The 18,507-nt window shown below is 28.3% G+C and overlaps 1 protein-coding gene across 8 annotated transcripts; it reads right to left on the bottom strand.

Moving 5' to 3' along the window:
* Nucleotides 1–8,951, bottom strand: LOC113861364. 8 transcript variants are annotated; one of them, XM_027494137.1, is made up of 7 exons: nucleotides 8,871–8,918; nucleotides 8,530–8,594; nucleotides 6,041–7,808; nucleotides 5,667–5,918; nucleotides 4,729–4,809; nucleotides 1,180–1,803; nucleotides 109–417 (listed from the first exon to the last, which is right to left on the bottom strand). In XM_027494137.1, the coding sequence occupies exons 3-7, from the start codon at nucleotides 7,316–7,318 to the stop codon at nucleotides 364–366; spliced, it is 2,289 nt and encodes a 762-aa protein (XP_027349938.1). In that variant the 5' UTR covers nucleotides 7,319–7,808; nucleotides 8,530–8,594; nucleotides 8,871–8,918; the 3' UTR covers nucleotides 109–363. The 8 variants fall into 8 exon arrangements, with proteins under 8 accessions (XP_027349939.1, XP_027349936.1, XP_027349938.1 ...); XM_027494141.1 differs by having other exon boundaries at nucleotides 1,180–1,512; nucleotides 1,546–1,803; nucleotides 6,041–7,805; nucleotides 8,530–8,909; XM_027494138.1 differs by lacking the exon at nucleotides 8,530–8,594 and having other exon boundaries at nucleotides 1–417; nucleotides 6,041–7,805; nucleotides 8,871–8,951.
* Nucleotides 8,952–18,507: the final 9,556 nt, after the last annotated feature.

An 18,507-nucleotide genomic window follows, 5' to 3' on the forward strand; every position in this document is an offset into this window, starting at 1 on the left:
GAAGTCACTAGATAATCCTTCTCTTTTCTTTTCTTTTCTGTTCTCTTTTTCATTTAACACGATTTTGATAGTCACCACATGCACTTCTTAAAATGCATCTTTGGGTCTAGAAAACAATATAAAGTGTGGGGTAATCAAGTTCCCCTATGCATTTCAACATCCGGTTTTCATGTTAACTTCTTAGTTAATCAGCAATTGAAAATAGTTAACCCATTGAATTATTGAAATTGTTTATTTACAAGGGGGAAAAGGGTTAGTGCCATTTTTCAAGTGGACATGACTCAAGTGAAGACAAACTTGTGATTATGTACAAGTGGGTCAGCAAAAGCAGCATACTTTTTTCAAGGAGGTAATCTAGAATTTTCAGTTGATGTCAAAGTATCTCGGATCTTCAGGGAAATGGTATTCCACGTTCAACTGCCAAATAAACCAAAACAAACAGACCTTGTCAGAGACTATGTAGACCAAGAAATACAAACAAACAGATACACACAAACCAAGACATCAACTATCTTATTATTCTGCCTGCATCTGCAGGAATCAGAGCCAGCATGTAACACAGTTCAACCTTACAGATAAAGGTGAAATGATTAGACAAATTTCATGACTATCATCTAGCTTGGATTCAACGTTGCTGATCAGCAAAAGAATTAACTTGTTCCAATGCACTAAACTGGCTTTAATTTCAGGACACGTTTAGATAAATAACTTAATTAACCGTTTATTCAATAAAAAATTATCTTCAAGTAGCTTATGTCGAGCACTTGATTGAACAAGCTTATTCTAATAGGTTAAACTTTATGAAAATGACTAAAGACCCTCTTATAAATTCTTTCTGACTTAATCAAACCACTTTTATTTGTAAAGCTTAAACAAGCACTTTCTTGATGTAATTTCGTAGTGTCAGGTTTGAGCATCAAACATAACACCCAAGAAATACAGGGATATAAAGGACCATTTGCTTGATTACTTTGTTATGTAGAAAATGTCACAACTTAAAATGATAACAACGTCAAAGCCTCATTGAGTTCAGTCAAAAACCAAATTTTTAGAGATAATTAATAAAAAAATAAACAAGAAAAGTAGGTCGATAATTTTCTGCATGCAGTCTGGCAGTTTTAGTATGGCCCTGAAAAGGGAAACAATCATAAGGTAAAACTACAAAAAATAGGCACTTACCTTGCCCTCATCAGCATCTGAATGACGCTGAGGGAACACAACCCTCAAATCATTACATAAGTAGAATCTCCGTTCCCCATCCATGTCCAATCCAGCTTTTTCTGGAAGAGAATTATGTTTGCATTTTTGAGCTGATCTATTGGTCTTCTTGGGGAAAGGACAAATAAAGCGGAGGTGAAGTGCATAACGAAGGGGGCCACCACTATTAGAGTTGTCATTCACCTTTGAACAGGAATGAAATGATTTCCCTAATTCATCACATGTTTTATCCCAACAGCTTCTTTCATTCCTCTCACATTCATCAGTAATACATTCATGATTAAGCTTTGTTGACGTGGGGACTCCCAACATTTTCATGTTTGGAGATTGCTTGGAAGAATCCTCTTTGTTTAATAAACTCAACAATCGAGCGCCATTTCGATTTCCTTGATTTGTAGATTTCGATTTATTTACAACATCAACTGCATCTGTGTGCATTAGTTCTCCACTACTAGCCATGTGATGATTCTTTTGTATTGATGGAATCCCCTTATCGACTCCACTGTTAAAACCTGTTGATCTCTGTTTCAACTGAGGAGAAGTGGAGCCGGATGATTCAAGGGTGACTTTTTGGCGCATGAATGTCTACTCGGATATATAACAAGAAATCAGAAATTGATAAAGAAAAGTAAATAACAATATAATTATAGGGCACTCAAATTAGGGAAATATTCATAAATGTGAGTTTTTCAGAGAAAAAGGAGAGAGATTAACTCAGTTCATGACCTAGTAATCCACTAGGTTATGCAAAAATTATAGAGAACATCATTGGAAGTCTTATGTCTTTATTTTTATTGAGACAATACGTTTGATCTAAGTGGAAAAAACATTGTATTTTAGTAAAAACAGGAAAGGATAACAGAAAATGTTTTCTCAATCCAAATAAGTCACTCAAGATGTGTTTGAATGTCTAATGGTGAGTGAAATAATATGGAATATGATAAAAAATTAACGTTCCATTACTTGAATATTTTCATGATAGAAAGGAAAACTGATTCCATCCCACACCCCTGAAATGAAGGGAAAGGAGAGTATTGGATGGTAATGGTATGGAATGGAATGGAAGGTATTCAGTTAGGTTCCATTCCATCATATTTTCAACAATCCAAACAATTTAGCCTAGTATGTCATATCATTCTGTTTTATTCCACTCCATTCCATCCCTTTTGTTAATCCAAACATAGTCCTGTCATTTGACATTGGCAAATTTGAAGCAATTTTCATTTGACACAAACATAATTGAAAAGAGTAATGGTACACTTTGGTCCTCCAAAGATGTGTCATCAATGTTATCAACAGAAAATGATGGGTCATGGCGGACAGCCAAAAAACTGCTATAAAATTATGGCAGATGCCATGACAGCTTATGGCAGTTATAATAAAATAGTATAATATAGATATTATATCTACAAATATATATATAAAACACTACAGGTCCCAGTTTTCTGGGCTGTGTAAAAAAGGATAATACCATGGCTGGAAAATAATGGAAAAGAGAACACAGCCTTTGGAGAAGATGTAGCCTGAGTGAGAAACAGAGCACTGTTTAAAGAAGAAAAACAGAGCACCAAAAGAAGCAAAATAGACACACAGAGTGACAAATAGAGCACTGTTAGAAAGAAAAACAGATCATGGAAAAGCAAAACGGAAAATAGATGCCGATAAACAGGCCCCTCCACTCACAGTCCCCTGGAAAACAGCCAGAAAGGATGTCTTCTCTGGCAAAAATGGTGAAGGAGAATTTGGCTTCAAAGAGAAGGGAGAAAAACAGAGCACGAGAGAGAGAGAGAGAATAGGTATAGTAGAAGGAAGTTTGCTTGAGAAGAAGTTTAAGTGGGACAGAAAGTCCATTTTGCCCGTAAAAAAGGCCCAAATGCACTGTAGCAGGGGCAGAATCACACTTTCACTCCCTTTAAATCCATCAAGCTTTGAAAACAAGCACCCATGCCGAAAATTCGTCTATTGGCACAACCTTCACAGCCGAAAAACACTCCACGACAAGAAGTATTTTTTGGCCAACCACCGCCAAGAGCGGCGCTATTGATAAGTATGCTTTGGGGTTCTTGGGTCACTTTGGACCGGGTCAGGTTAGAGGTCCATTTTGTTCTGCACTCTCCCACTCTCAACCCCACACCCTCTCTCACCTTCACCTCTCACTGAGGTTGTTTATTTTCAACACTCCCTTCTCCTTGTTCCATATCCCCGGAATGTGTGTATTGTGTAGTGTTTTTATCTTAATTTGCTTAGTATTTACAATATAGTTGGTGGGTTGGATTGAAATTAAAATTGGGATAAGGCTTATTGTTGTTGAAGGACCAATTTGATGTTTCCAACAAATAAAGGATCAATACAATGATACCTTTGGAGGACAAAATGGGCATTTACTCTAAAAAGAAATTGAATGTGATCTTATATTAATTTAGTTCAATCATTTTCAAAACATGCAGCATAAATATCTACTTAAAAAAGAAGCCAGTTTATGAACCACAGACAAGTATCAACATCTCAACCAAGAAGGAGAACTTGAGTCTTCATAACCATAGAACCTCCCATTTCAAATTATCCATATATCCACTACATAATTATCGAACTCCTATATATATGTATCATTCACAGACAGTCACCAGACCTATAGTTGTGCTCAACACCATAGTCTCAAGGTGTGGTGGGCTATGCTATGTACCCTTAAGTTATGGCTTACAAGCTTTGCCTCAGTATCCCTATTACCACCAGATCCTCATTAACAATCATTATAAAATCCATATAAACAAAAATTTGGATCTTAACGTATTTCTGATTCTAATATTATTAAATAATAAGGGAATAGATAGAAATTTTGCTACTAATATTGCCAATATTAATTAAATGTGTATAGCTTAGGCCTGATCAATACTAGGCAAAAGAGCATGTAAAACTTCCAACTGAATATGGATTTAATACGCTTTTTCTGTAAATCAAACCCACACCAACTATTTTCCTTTTAGAGAAAATGAATTACATCCACCCTCCTGCTGCCAAAGGAACTGGCAGCTAAGCACTACTTAGTCCTTAACATTTCAGTTTCATTAAATTTCTTCTTTTGGAGAGAGAGGTCATACTATTTTATGTTATGTTACTTATGTTTTGGTAGTACTTTGCTTTTTAAGACATAGTTTTCATTAGGCTGTTTCCTCTTCTGTGTTTCAATACTTCATTTGAGTATTTCAATGTTGCTATGATTTTACAATGGATCTAAGGGTTGATTTACAATTAAATCTTATTACCAGATTCTGGTTTTCCTTTTTCAAATTAAATTATTCTCAGCCACCTTCATGAGGCAGCCACCCTGCCTAGCAATATTAAAATGAGGCACTTTCTAGGGTTTCCACCTTTATGCACCTCTCATCTAGTGATAACACTCATCTTGGGGGTTCAAAGCTAAAATTAGCAATGTCTGAACAATTATGCAATTAGAAAGCAGAATGTCCACATCAATTGAATCAGAGATTCAGCCGCACTGACAAATCTTACTTTGGTACCAGCTGGCATGTCACTCAAATCATAGTTGCAAAAGAAAGTGTGAAGGGGAGTCTTTTCTGGATTGCTCAGCACCTGCAGAGTGCAATCAAATGTAAAAGTAAGGTATACAAAAGATGCCAATCTGCACAAATATCTTGAAAGTGGAAGCTCAAAATCTGAATATGTAAACAATACTACAAAATGAGAATAGAAGAACATAATCATAGCTTATATGTTTGGTAGAAGGGATTTATGGCGTAAAGAAGGCAAAGGATTGATGAATATGTACTGATGCCCAGTCCAAGCACAAAAATCCTTTCCCTTCTCTTCCACCTTAAACATTCTAACCAACATTGCACAAATGAAGATATGCCTGCCTATATATTGAAAATGAAAGAAAGCACTAAATTCTCATCAACTGAGCTGATGAAAGGTCCATTCTCTTGGTATCAAATCAAAATAAATTTTGCCCCCAAAAATTATATAGATAGTTTTTAGATGTCTCCCTTTAACTTGGAATAGAACCAAAATATTTTTTTACTACTAATATTTTTTTTCCAAAATGTTTGTATTTAAAACAAAATTAATGACCGAGGCCACAGATCAGTTCATGGACAAAATTTTTTTTTTTTTAACTTTAAAAATAGTAAACATTTTAAAAATATTTTTAATCATTTACGCAGGTAAACAGGTTGGCCTACAAACCCACTAACCAAACCCATTTAACCTGCATAGACACACAGCTAAATGGATTAAGATTTTGCTGGCCCAAGCCGGTCCAGGCTGCAGGTTAAGCAAACTGGTCTGCAAGCAGAAGCAGAACATATGTTACCTCCCTTAAAGTTAAGGGTACCATACTATCCCTGCAGATATGACAGATTCATCTGAGGGCACTCAGATACAGGTGTTAAAATTTAGAAGCTAAAACAGTGAAACAAGTATATCAATACCAGTTGAATCCGTCCTTTCATTGGTATACGCAAACGGCTTTTTACAATTTGTGAATCATCATTTTTAAGCCCTCGCTTCAGCAATTGACCTCTAAACTTGTTTGTTGAAGAATTTCCGGCGAGGTCGATTGATGCATAATACAGTAGATAACAGTCTCCATCGACACTAGTAACAGAAAATGGAAGCTTCTGTGATTTAGGAGAGAAGTTCCCCCCAGTAATACTTAGCACAGCAAGAAAACCATCGATTTTCTACAGATAATAAGAACAGCAACAAGCAACCACAGGTCAGTTGTTTAAAACTTCACAGTCTACTGGCAATTAGAATTATGAACAGGATCAATTACTGTATGGTAATTAGGATATATACAGACCTTGCTATTGTTTCCAGATAAGAACCGGCCAGATAAAAGAGACTCCTCAAATGAACCAACCAAAGACCTTCTGACAGAAAGCCCACTCAAACTTCTAGTGAATCTCATGGAATGAAAGGTGGGAGCTGATTCTTGAGATAGAGGCCAACTCGCATCAGCAATATCATCCAAAGAAGATGGACAGAAATCTTGGCACAAGAATTCAACATCATCAAAAGATTTTCGTGCAACTCCTGAATCGTCATCATCCTTATGATTTAGCATAAGGCATGTGTTAGAATTGTCAAGTGATTGTTCTACAGTCCTTAAAGTTATATTGCAATTCTTTATCTCTTCAACGACATTCCTACATCCTCCAGCAGTTTTTATTCTTTCAGAAAATTTAGGACCAAGAGGTGACAAGGAAAGAGAACTCGTGTTTTTAGGAGATACAGATATTATGCGACTTTCAGATCTAACCTGAGTTGATTCCTTAAAGTGATCAATTCCAGCAGTGAGTGAACCACCCTGTGATGGTAGTCCTCTATTTTCCTTCAAAGGATCATTAGTTTGAAAAACGGACTCTGTACTATGTGGTGGTGTGTTTCTTTGCTCAAAGCAACTTATCAAGGACCAAGAAGGCATTGTATAACTGTTTTTACTTCCAATATTTGCCTTCTTATTATCCTGTGTGATGGAATTTCTAACATTATCATTCTTGACAAGGGCACCACTCTCATTAATTCTGCCACTAATGTCAAGAGGATCACCTTTAAAATGACTTGGGGAGAGCATACTGCTCAGTGGAGATAAAAGTCGCTTCCTGACCAATGAACTGGCAGATTCAGTGTCATTCGCCGGGACATTAGTAAATGCCGAAGAATGAACATTTGCAGCTGGGATTTCAGACAACCCATCAGTTAAAGTACTTGTTCGGCCTGATTCAAAACCAACAACCCTTGAAACAGGAACATGAACACTTCGTCCACTTTTTGAAGCAAAAGGATTACTTCTATCTGTTGAACCAATCTTCAAACTGTGGACATTGGAAGTGACTTCCATGGCTCCTTTATAAATCGTATTATCAGAAACATTTGAAATCTCTAAGGAGGCATTCTTTGGAAAATCATCAAATGAAGATCCCAGAGTACATGCAGCCAGCCCACTAGTGTGTACACTGTCCATGCTGCTTAAAGCAGAGGGACTTGCATCAGAAAACTGCGGTGAGCTATTTAAAGCTGCACCCACAAGTGCAACCTTTTCTGCAGTTTCACTACGGAGTCTCTGTGGCAAGCCCATCACTAATATTCAACGCAGTAATGCAGATCTGACCTTCCTAAAGAGATGAAAAACTAGCTTGGAAATATCAATGTGATCCCTCACCCTGGTCTTAAATGTTCATTTCACCACTTTCCCTTTTACCAGAGGATCATGGTAAGACATACATGATACAACCATCAACTACCAAGTACAATCCTAGCTTCCACCCTACCAGTTTCACTATTCAATAATTCATGCTACCTATCAGCAACTACAATTGGAATGCTATCATCCTGATCAAGTAATTTTACACCTACAAGAATTTCAAACTGTGTTATGTATCCATCAGAGGCATCCACATTTGAGACATTACAACCATCATTTCCTTTGCAGGGCATACAGAGAAAGTCCAGGACATGATGATATACATCCAAGAACTGCGACAAGAACAGATCTCTCGACCTCCGTACTGGCAACAGATGAAGCCCAAACAATTCATGATGTGTAATAGAATCAGTGCCTATGCCTGCTGAAACAACATTTGAATGAACACATGAATCACAAAGCCACAAAAGAAGCACAAAAAAACACATACATAGCTCACAATTTTCGCAAGCACCCCACTTCATTGATTATATTTGATATCCATATTTTCGATTGGCAAAAGATTCATATTCAATAATAATTAAAAAAACTAACTACACAAAAGAAAATTTTGGTCGAGGATGGAATCGAATCCTGACAATCAACAGTGGGGTGGAAAAGGAAATAAGAGTTAATATAGTTGAAAATAACTCAGAGGAAAATTTAAAAATAAAATTTGAAAAAACCATCAATCTGAGAGCAAATTTTCAACTGAAGTAAGATTAATCAATGGCCATATACAGAAGGGTTCGTTTGAAGCGATCAATATAGAGAAAAAGAAAAACGTTGATTAAAAGAAAATGAAAACGCTGACTTGATAGACACACATTCACCGAAAACCCCTCAAAGCTTTTGAGTTGTCATCAACCACAAGCAACGCTCTTATTTTATTTTTTATTTTTTTCCCTCTAAGCTGTTCTTAAGCAGACCCGGAAAAAATAAAAATAAAACCCCAGAAACAAAAAAAAGCAGCAGTTTTGCAATAACCCCATAAACCCCAGAAGAACAAAAATCAAGGAAATAAAAGAAAAATCAAACCAAGTCCAAAAAGATTTACGACGATCAAAAGCAAAAAAATTAAAAAAAAAAAAACTGAAAAAACGCACCAATGAAGGCTTGTAAGAGAAGAGTCCAGAGGATAAATCATATCAATAACCTTCTGCAATTCAACCTTCAGATCAAATGAAAATAATCACCCCAACAAATAAAAAAGGGCAGAAAAGTGAAAATTAAGTAGAAGGGTGTTCCCAAAAATGAAAAAATATATATATTTTTTTCTTATTTATGCTTTTGGTTCTTGGAATTGCAGAAGGTGAAAATGAAGATTAGGGTGTGTGAGTTAGGTGTTGGTGTTGGATTTTGGGGGTGAAGTTGAAGGAAGAGGCATGTGTTTGTGTGTCCACAATAGCATCAGTTTCAATGTTTTTAATGACAAAAAAATGCAAACCTTAGCCTTATCATCCCCACCGCAGTGTCTGTCAGTTTGCTTTACCGTCAACATTTTTATGTAATTATCTCTTTGTAAACCAAATAAAATCCAAATTAAAACTCTCTTAATTATGCTATTTTTCCGACCCCCCTAATTACTGTAAGGAAAATGAGTCCTTTTGACATATAAGAAAGATTGGAAGTAACATGCACACGATATATTTTTTTTAAACATCTCTAAACTTTACTTTAAATACTTTACTTTAAATAGGTCTGACATCTAACTGACCTGTTATTTATTAAAAACTTTATTTTAAACTGATTTAACTTATTTGAGTGGCTTAACCTGAAGTCTATTACAAAAAAATATTTTAATATTAATAAAAATATAAATATTTTATTATCAAATTAGTTAATATATTTTTTTAATTTTTATTTATTTTATTAATAATTATAATAATATTTATATAATTTTATAAATAATTTTTAAAATATTATTTAATCATTAATTATAAATATTTTATATTAATAAAATTTATATTTATATTTTTTATTTATTTTTTAAAAATTTATAAATATTAAAGATTTTAGTTTTATTTTAAAACATATTTTGTTTATTTAAAGATATCTTATATTCAACAAATAAAGTTATAATAAACATATAAAATTGATCACAAAAAATAATATTTACACAATTTGTTGAATCAATTAAGAAAATTATTATGTTTTAAAAAATAAATAAATTTAAACTTAATGTAATATATATATATATATATAACAATAATAATAATAACTACTAAATTAAAAAATAATTATAAAATATTTAATTTTATTTATTTCATTAATTTTTTATTTTAAATTAATAAAAAAAACATAAAATTAACTACACTATAACATTAATCTAATATAAAAAATATTACTGATACAATAAATTAAAATATATATTTATATATTACATATAAATTGATAAATTAATTATTAATTTAATTAAAACATATGCAAGTTACAAAAATATATATTATTATATAATTTATTTATAATTATATTATTTGTTACATGGTCTGATTATATAATCTATATATATATTAAAATAAAATTTGCATAATATTAAAAATTTATAATGATTGTTGTTATTGAATAATATTAATGAAAATATAATTATTTTATTATTAAATTAGTTTACATATATTCAAATTTTTATTTATATTATTGATAATTATTAAATAATTGTAATAATTTTTATACAATTTTATAAATAATTTTTAAAATATTATTTGAGCATTAATTATAAATATTTTTATGTTATAAAATTTTATTTTTTTATTTTTTTTCAATTTAATTTTATTACATTATTAAAATTTTTAATTATTTTTATGATAATTATATTTTGTTTATATAAAGACATCTTATATTCAATAAATAAAATCACAGTAAACAAATAAAATTGATAACAAAAAATAATACTTACAAAATTTATTGAATCAGTTGAAAAAATTATTATATTTAACAAAGTAAATAAATATCATCATTATAAAAATTATAGATAAAAAAATATTTATATTATAAAATTTATAGATGCAGAAAAATAACATATGAGCATAGGAAGAATTATTAAGAGTATAAAAAATATATTAATATAATTTTATTATTTTATTTTTAAATTTTATTTCGTTTAATTTTGATTGCATCTTATTCCTGTTCAAAGACTTAACTATTCTTTAAATTGTTTAAATATAACAAATATAATAATTTATTATTAAATAAATTTATTATTTAAAAAGTGTAATCGTATATAAATATTTTTAATTTTTTATATAATATAATTTTTGTTTATTATAATTATAAATAAAAAAATTATAACATAATATATTAATTTAATATTAACAAAATTAAGAATATAAAAAATATATTATTAAATAACTTTATTATTTAAATATATTTTGATAGCTTTATTTTTAAATTATAATATATATATATATTTATTTATTTATACAGGCCGGTCTGTCAGACTTTATAAACAGCTTAAGTCTACTTTATTTACTTAAATAGGCCTTAAAAAAAGTCTAAGCCTGATTTATTTATTAAAAAAATCAGGCCTAAATTAGGCCAAGCCACAGACCTTGTCAGGTGGCCTGGTCTGTTTTCATCCCTACTCCTAAACTTGGATACAATAATAAGTTAAGTATAGTAAATATTTATTAAAATAACTCATTCAAAAATTAAGTTTAATATTTTAAAGTATTTATTGTTATTCATATATTTATATTTTTAATGTACTAAATATTTTTTAATAGAATTTTACTAGTTTTATATTGTATATTCAATTTTAAAGATTGATTTAATAAAATAAAAAATAATATAAAATAGTATAAATTAGGATTAATTTTTTTAAGTGAGAAAATATATTTTAAGGGTTTGATTAACAAAATTCTAAAAGTTTTAAATTTTAATTGTAAAGCCAATAAACTAACTTACCGCTTATAATTTATATTAAATGACTAAAAAAATTAGAATTATTTTGTATAAATTTAAATATTTAAAATGTTAAAGATAAAATAAGTTAAATCAACCCGCTAGTTTTTACAGTTTTTTTAATTTTTAATTTGATCTTCATAATTTAAATTTTTTAATTAAATATTATTATATATCTGTTAAATATTAATAACATGATATTTTTATATAATTTAGTAGCCCTTTTTTTCTGAATATTTTAATAATTATCTTTCATAAAAAAATAAATTTTTAAATTATATTATTAGTAGGAAAATCCTTCACTTGGATACAATAAAAAGTTCAGAATATATATATATATATATATATATATATATATATATAGATATATATATATATATATATTACTATTTTTTATCTTTATATAATAAAATATTCATATAAATTTGGTATAAAAACGTGAATCTACTATGGAACAAGTTAGACTTCAAACCTTAAGCTTTTATAAAAGAAATTATATAAAGGTCTTCAAGATTTAGGAATGACTCAACTTTTTTTCCTGATAGTTTCTGATTTATCATATTGTTTGATATTCAATATACAGTGTAAATATAATTTTAAAAAAAATCATTTAGTGTTGAAATATTATTTAACAATAATACGATTTAATAATTTAAAATATAATAATTGTAAAAAATAAAAAAATTAATAATTAAAAATGTCATATTATTGATATTTAATAAAGATATAATGATACTGATAGTTAAGAATTTAATTAAAATATTTTTAAATTATAAATATTTAATTTAAAGTTCTTAAACTATAAAGACTTAATGAAAAATGTAAAAAAAATTATAGGACTAACAAATTAATTTAATCTAAAAAAATATTACTACCTAAAATAAAATGAATGCTATTTAAAATATTCTTTTGTAAGTTAACTTTTAAAAATGGTAAACTCCCTTTATTTTCTACTTAACAAACAGCTCTATTAGTTTCTTGATAAAATAAATAAATAAACTATAGACTCATAAATAAATTATAAGACTACATTATCAACCACTTCAAATGATATTTGATATAAAAAAAATTAAAAAAAATTACATTCTGCAAATTGAGATTTTATGAATAAAATTCTTGGAATAATATAATTAGTGAAATTTTTTAAGATTTTACGATTGATTAATATAGAGTGTTTTAATTTTATTTAAAAAAGGTGAAAAAGATTTATTCACACTTATTCATAAATTAATAAATTTTAGACATTAGGTTTAAGAAATATTTTTACTTTCTTTTACTAAATAGGATATTTTTTTATTAGATTACTTTAAATATTTTTATATCAAACAATATCTTAAATGATATATTATAGATAAAATTATTAATTAAAAAATTAGTTGGCTCGAGTTGTTCTTGTTTATCTTATAGTTTTAAATTTAAATCTCAAATTCAAATGTCAATTAAATACTTAAAAAGAAATTTATTGTTCACATCGTAATACTTGTGTAAGAAAAAAGTGATTTTAGTTTTAAATTTTATAGTTTTGATTATATATAAGTTTAAATTTTAATATCAAAATTTAAGTTAAATTAATTTCAAGATAAATTTATAAATCAATTCAACTTCATTTTAAGTGAGTGTGTTTTACTTAAAAATTTACATATAAAAAATATCTTAAAGAAATACATTTACAAAAAAAAAGGCATGAAAAAGATTGAAATTATCAATATAAACAGAACATCTCTGATCACTCACCGTCATCAGTTGTGGCTGTAGATTTTCAATATCATTTTTGTTCCCTTTTTTTTCACCGTTGAGTTTCATGAGTGGCAGCAAAAGTAGATTTTTATAAATTTGAGGTTCTCTTTAATGTGATTTTATGGTGAATGTGCATTTCTTGTTCAAAGTATTAATAATTCAAGGGTTTCTATTAATTTCATTTTGACTTTTGTTAATGAGTCCAACCCAAATAGCCATCGCATATGAAATAAGGGGATTCCGATTCCGTGACTTATATAACTTTGCTTTTGCTTTGTATTCTTTTGATAGAAAGAGACTAACATTTAATAAAACATTTACATTCACCCTTACCTGCCAATTGTTTTCCTTCAACTTGGAAATTTTGTTCACAATTTAACTTTAACTTTAGTTATTAGTATTTAATATAATCATGCATTTGCATTAGTTTTTTCTTTTTTTGGGGGGATTGGGTGAGAGTAATCCAAGTGTCTGCTATAACAATGTTTATTTTAAACCCAAAATTCACCAACTAAAGCATCAAATTTTATCATATCTAAAATGAGTCAGCTTAATTGGGTCCACTAGATTAAGGGTGTATATTTGAAATGATTTGAATAATTATAAAAATAACTTATGACTCTTATAATATTTTAAAACTTATTTCAATAATTTTGGTGGTATAATTTATTGAAATAAAATTTTAACCTTAATTGCACCCTAAACCCATTGAGACTTTAATTTATTTATTTTTATTCAATTCATCTGAAATTTTCCTTAATCAGATTTAAACTGATACAATCTGTTAAGTATAAAATATGAATTTTCTTTTTTTGTTTACGATCTAAGAAAGAAACAACATTTTTTAACACACCTATAACTAGAACGGCAAATGATGGTAGCTGCACTAAAAGTTTCATGTTTAGGACAAGCGATTTGGTAGAACGTAAGTGATATTATTGAAGCAAATATAAAGTTATGAGTATTTAAATGTAAATTTAAACATGTTGTGTGTATGTTCAATAAGTCATAGTTTTCTGCTTTTATATTACTTCACATCATTATTCTGGAAAAAACAAAAGGGACACATTTAGTACAATTTTTTTACCAAAAACTTCACCAATATGAGATTTTTCTTAAAAAAATATTTAATATTTATTCATTAAAAATATACAAAATAAAATAATTGACTTGTTTGTAATAATTTTTACGACGTAGACAACAAGTATCTCTCATGTCAGGAATGATATTATTGAAAACATTAGAAAGTATATATAAAAACAAGTATTTTATAAGCACTAAGTGATCTCACGTTGATACATAGCATATATCATGTTACAATGAAAATATCATCCTAGTAATGCGATGAGAGTGAGATTTGAATTTCACGTGCTACATCTCAATTTATTTAGGGAGTGTTTGGCTAATACTTTAATTTTTTAACTAACTACTTCATTCCTCTTGTACAATTCTATAACTCTATTGTTTAATTTAATCTTAATAAAGTAAAATATTTGTTGTCAGTAGTAATTGTCTAAACTTATCCTTTACTTTAAAGTAAAAATTATTTTTTTTTAATTTTTTCATGTTTATATATAATATTTTTAATTTATTTTTAATTAAACTTTGCTAATTTTTTTGAATAATTTTTTACAAATATAAATTTTGACTAAAATTACAAATATTATATTTATAATGTAATGATAATATGAATAATAGAAAATATCTCTATTTAAAATGCAAAAAATAAATGTCAAAATTTTATTATTATTATTATTATTTCCTAAATTTTAAAATACAAATATTAGAAACTAACCTTAAAAGTCTAAATGCCAATAGCATCTAGACAAAAAGGAAGAGATACAAAGACGAAAGAGGAACATCAAAATAAGTAAAAGACTTTTTTTAGGCCTAATTTAGTTAGATGATCAACACATTAATTGATTTTTTTTACACGCATCACAAAACCTAACAAATTAAACAAATTTAAGCAAGTCTCAAATATTATTTATCAAAACAAATAAGAGGTGAGAACAGTTTTGAATATGAAGAATTAAAGATAAAGCCTCCTTTAAGTCACCTAATCCAAATGGTTTGGATACCATTCTAGATTATTAATTACATATTGAAGAAAATACTCCATAATTCAGCAGTTAGAGAAGAACACGACTTAATCTTGCAACAGAACCTAATAATAAATTGGCCATAATTATCTCTTATTAGACTCTTGCAAGTAGCATCGCTAGAAAAGAGGGAGGCAAAACTATCAACATTCAGTTTTAGTTAATTCAAAGAGAGGGGACCATTTGATTTGAATTTGATTATTGATTAGCCTTAGAAGAGTTGGAGAACTGCTCCTATAGCAAGAAGAAAATAACTTAGAATTTTAGAATATGAAAGCATTTCTATTCTTCCATAAATGTCAAACAATAATTCTAAATAATATGTTCCAATGGACAAAGTTATTAAAACTATGATTAGATAAATTTAATAACAATAACTCATCAAACTTCTGTTAAAAAGGGAATCTATTGATTAGAAAAAATAAAATGATCTCAAATTTGCTTAGCATAAAAATAATCCATAATCACATGGATAACTGATTTATATGTTTCACCGTACCTAGGACAGCTGGGAGAAGCTGTCATACCCCTCCTATGCCTTTTCTCATTTGTTAGCAATTTCACATGAACAATTTTTCTAAGGATAAACATAATTTTAGAAAGGCCCTCCTATTTCCAAACTAATTCAAACAAATTATGGCAGATAGTAAGGTGAGTGACATAATTATACAATAAAGTATAAGCATGTTTTATAGAAAACACCTCGTTCTTAGTTAAGTTCCCAAAAAATTGAATTTGAACTCCTATAATTAGAAGGAGAAATTATTTTAGAAATGGAATTACAAATATGGGCAAGGAGCACAAATTTGATTTTATCCCAATCCCCCTTATTAGAGAACAAAGTCACATGAATGTCCAAATCTTTATCTGAAACAAAATGCATAGAAAAATTATACAATGGACCAACATTAGGGATCTAGTTATTAGTCTAGAATTTACTAGTCATTCCATCCCTTGTAACCCAATTGAATTCTCAAGAAACAGAGGCTAAATAACAATAAGACTCTTCCAAAGATGAGAAACTCTTTGACTATATTTAAAACTTGGAACTTAAACCAGTCTAAAATTATATTTATGGCTAAAAACTTGGACGCACATATCACAAGGAGAAGTAATTAACCTCCAGCTAAGTTTTATTAGGCAGGCTTCATTAAGCATCTTAAGGTCATTAAGCATCTTAAGGTCCTTAAAGCATAACTCACCCTCTATTTTAAGTTTAAAAATTTTAGTCATCCAATAAGATGACATTTTTTTACCTCTTCAAGAGTCCCAAATAAATGTTTTACATATGTTATTGATCTCATTACACCAAGAAATAGAAATTAAAAGAGATTGCATGATATAGAAGGGGATACTCATAAGGTAAGATTGGGTTAAAGTAACTCTTTCAGTTAAAGACAATAATAAATTCATCTTCCACAAAGATAATTTTTCCTAATTTTATCTATGAGAAAGAAAAAACATTGTTTGAAGATTTTTTTTTATGGATTATAGGGATACCAAAATATCCACCCAACTAATTAGAAATGTTTATATTCAAGCATTGACTTATAATTTTAGACAACACAAGGTTAGTATTACTAGAAAAAAAATAGAGAAAATTTATTAATGTTAATTTGGAGACTATGAAAAGATTTTGTAGCACACTATTAATAATACTGGATAATGTTATCTACAAAAGACATATGAGACCCTTTTAGCCTTTGACTTTTAAGGAAAAAAGGAATTTAATCATTACTCATAATTTAATCCTATATTAGGTGAATTAATCTTTCAATACATAAAGCAAAGATATAATGGGAGAGGGAATCACTTTGGCGGATACCCTTAGAAGGATTAAAAATAATCAGAGAAACTCTCATTCCAATTTATGCACATAGGAGTGGAAATGCAATAATGAATAATGAATAAGTCTAACCAAATCATTCTTTAAACCAATTTTTTGAAAGGTATCAATAACAAAATTTCACCTAAATTTATTATAGATTTTTTCTAAATCTAATTTAATAATCATATACCTATTTCTACCTTTAAAATTATGAAGAGAGGGGGATAATTTTTAGAGAATCAAAGTATTGTCAATTCTCTATCTTCAAAGGATAAAACTGATTTAATTAACAGAGAATAAATGAGACAATGACTCTTTTAATATATTAGCAAATGTTAAAAAAGTTTTAATAAATAAATTTTTTAATTTTAAAATAATATATATAGTATATATTTTTAGTAAATTTTATGATGATCTTTTTTTTTATTTTTACTTTTTGATTTATATACTAAAATTAAATAGTATTGTGTGGCTAATGATGTGGTAAGTAAGGAAGGTAAACTAGGTTAACTTATCTCATTTTTTAGACAGGTTGACCAATTTAAAAATAAAAAATTACAAATTAAGTAAAAATATAATATATATATATATATATATATAATTATGTATTTAGCTTAAATAATTAATTAATTTTATTAATATTAAAAATTAACTTTTAATATTTATTAAATTTAAATATATAAAATAAAATATATACTAAAATTTTTATTATATTTTTAAAATGTTGACTCCAAATGGATATGACAAAAATACTCCAAATAAATAAATTATTTTATTTATATATTTTTTGGTAAATAACAAGAAAAAAGGCACTTTTTAGTAAAATCCTTCAAAATTACAAATAACCTATCAAGTTGCTTGGTAACCATGAATAATGTTAATCATACACCCTTTGTAATATACTTCTCAATGTTGACTAAATTTTATTAAAAATTATGTTTTAAAGGAGAATGTGTTAGAAAGTATATTGGTGGCATTCCTCTCGTAGCAGTAGATGGAGAGTTGGGTAACGGGCAATCGTAAGTACTGCACTGAAAAGAAAGTAGCATTTCTCCAACAATAACATTTTAAATCCATGTAACATAGAGTATGCAACTTTGAGTCCCCAATTTTTTGAAACAATTAAATCTCTAATTTTAAAATAAACAAATTTATTCCCCAATTAATTTTTTTCTTATGTTTACAAATTATATCAATTAAATCATCTTACTATAAAATCACCAACCAAAACATCAAATCATATTAAAAAAAAAATAAAAGATATCAAATTTTCTCCTTTCAAACCCTAATTTCATATCTTCTGAAATCCATCAAATTCTATTAACTTCCGACTAAATTTTTTTAATTAACCGTTTACAATCATTTCATGTTCCAAATCCATCATAAGCCCTCAAATAATTTGATAAATGATAATTCAATAATTTAAAGTAAAAAATTTAACGAAGGGGCTAAATTTGCTTTACTTAATTTCAAAATTAGAGACACTTCATAAAAACATGGAGACCATAATTCTTCAC

Source organism: Abrus precatorius, unplaced genomic scaffold (genome assembly GCF_003935025.1).
Source record: "Abrus precatorius isolate BTA unplaced genomic scaffold, Abrus_2018 Scaffold3, whole genome shotgun sequence".
NCBI lineage: Eukaryota > Viridiplantae > Streptophyta > Magnoliopsida > Fabales > Fabaceae > Abrus > Abrus precatorius.

Coding starts and splice junctions, on each gene's coding strand:
- LOC113861364 (XM_027494138.1), bottom strand. CDS start 7,318: ATGGGCTTGCCACAGAGACTCCGTAGTGAAACTGCAGAAAAGGTTGCA. Junction 4,810..5,666: donor TGAAAGGACGGATTCAACTG/GTATTGATATAC, acceptor TGCACTCTGCAG/GTGCTGAGCAATCCAGAAAA. Junction 1,804..4,728: donor ACATGCCAGCTGGTACCAAA/GTAAGATTTGTC, acceptor ATATCCGAGTAG/ACATTCATGCGCCAAAAAGT.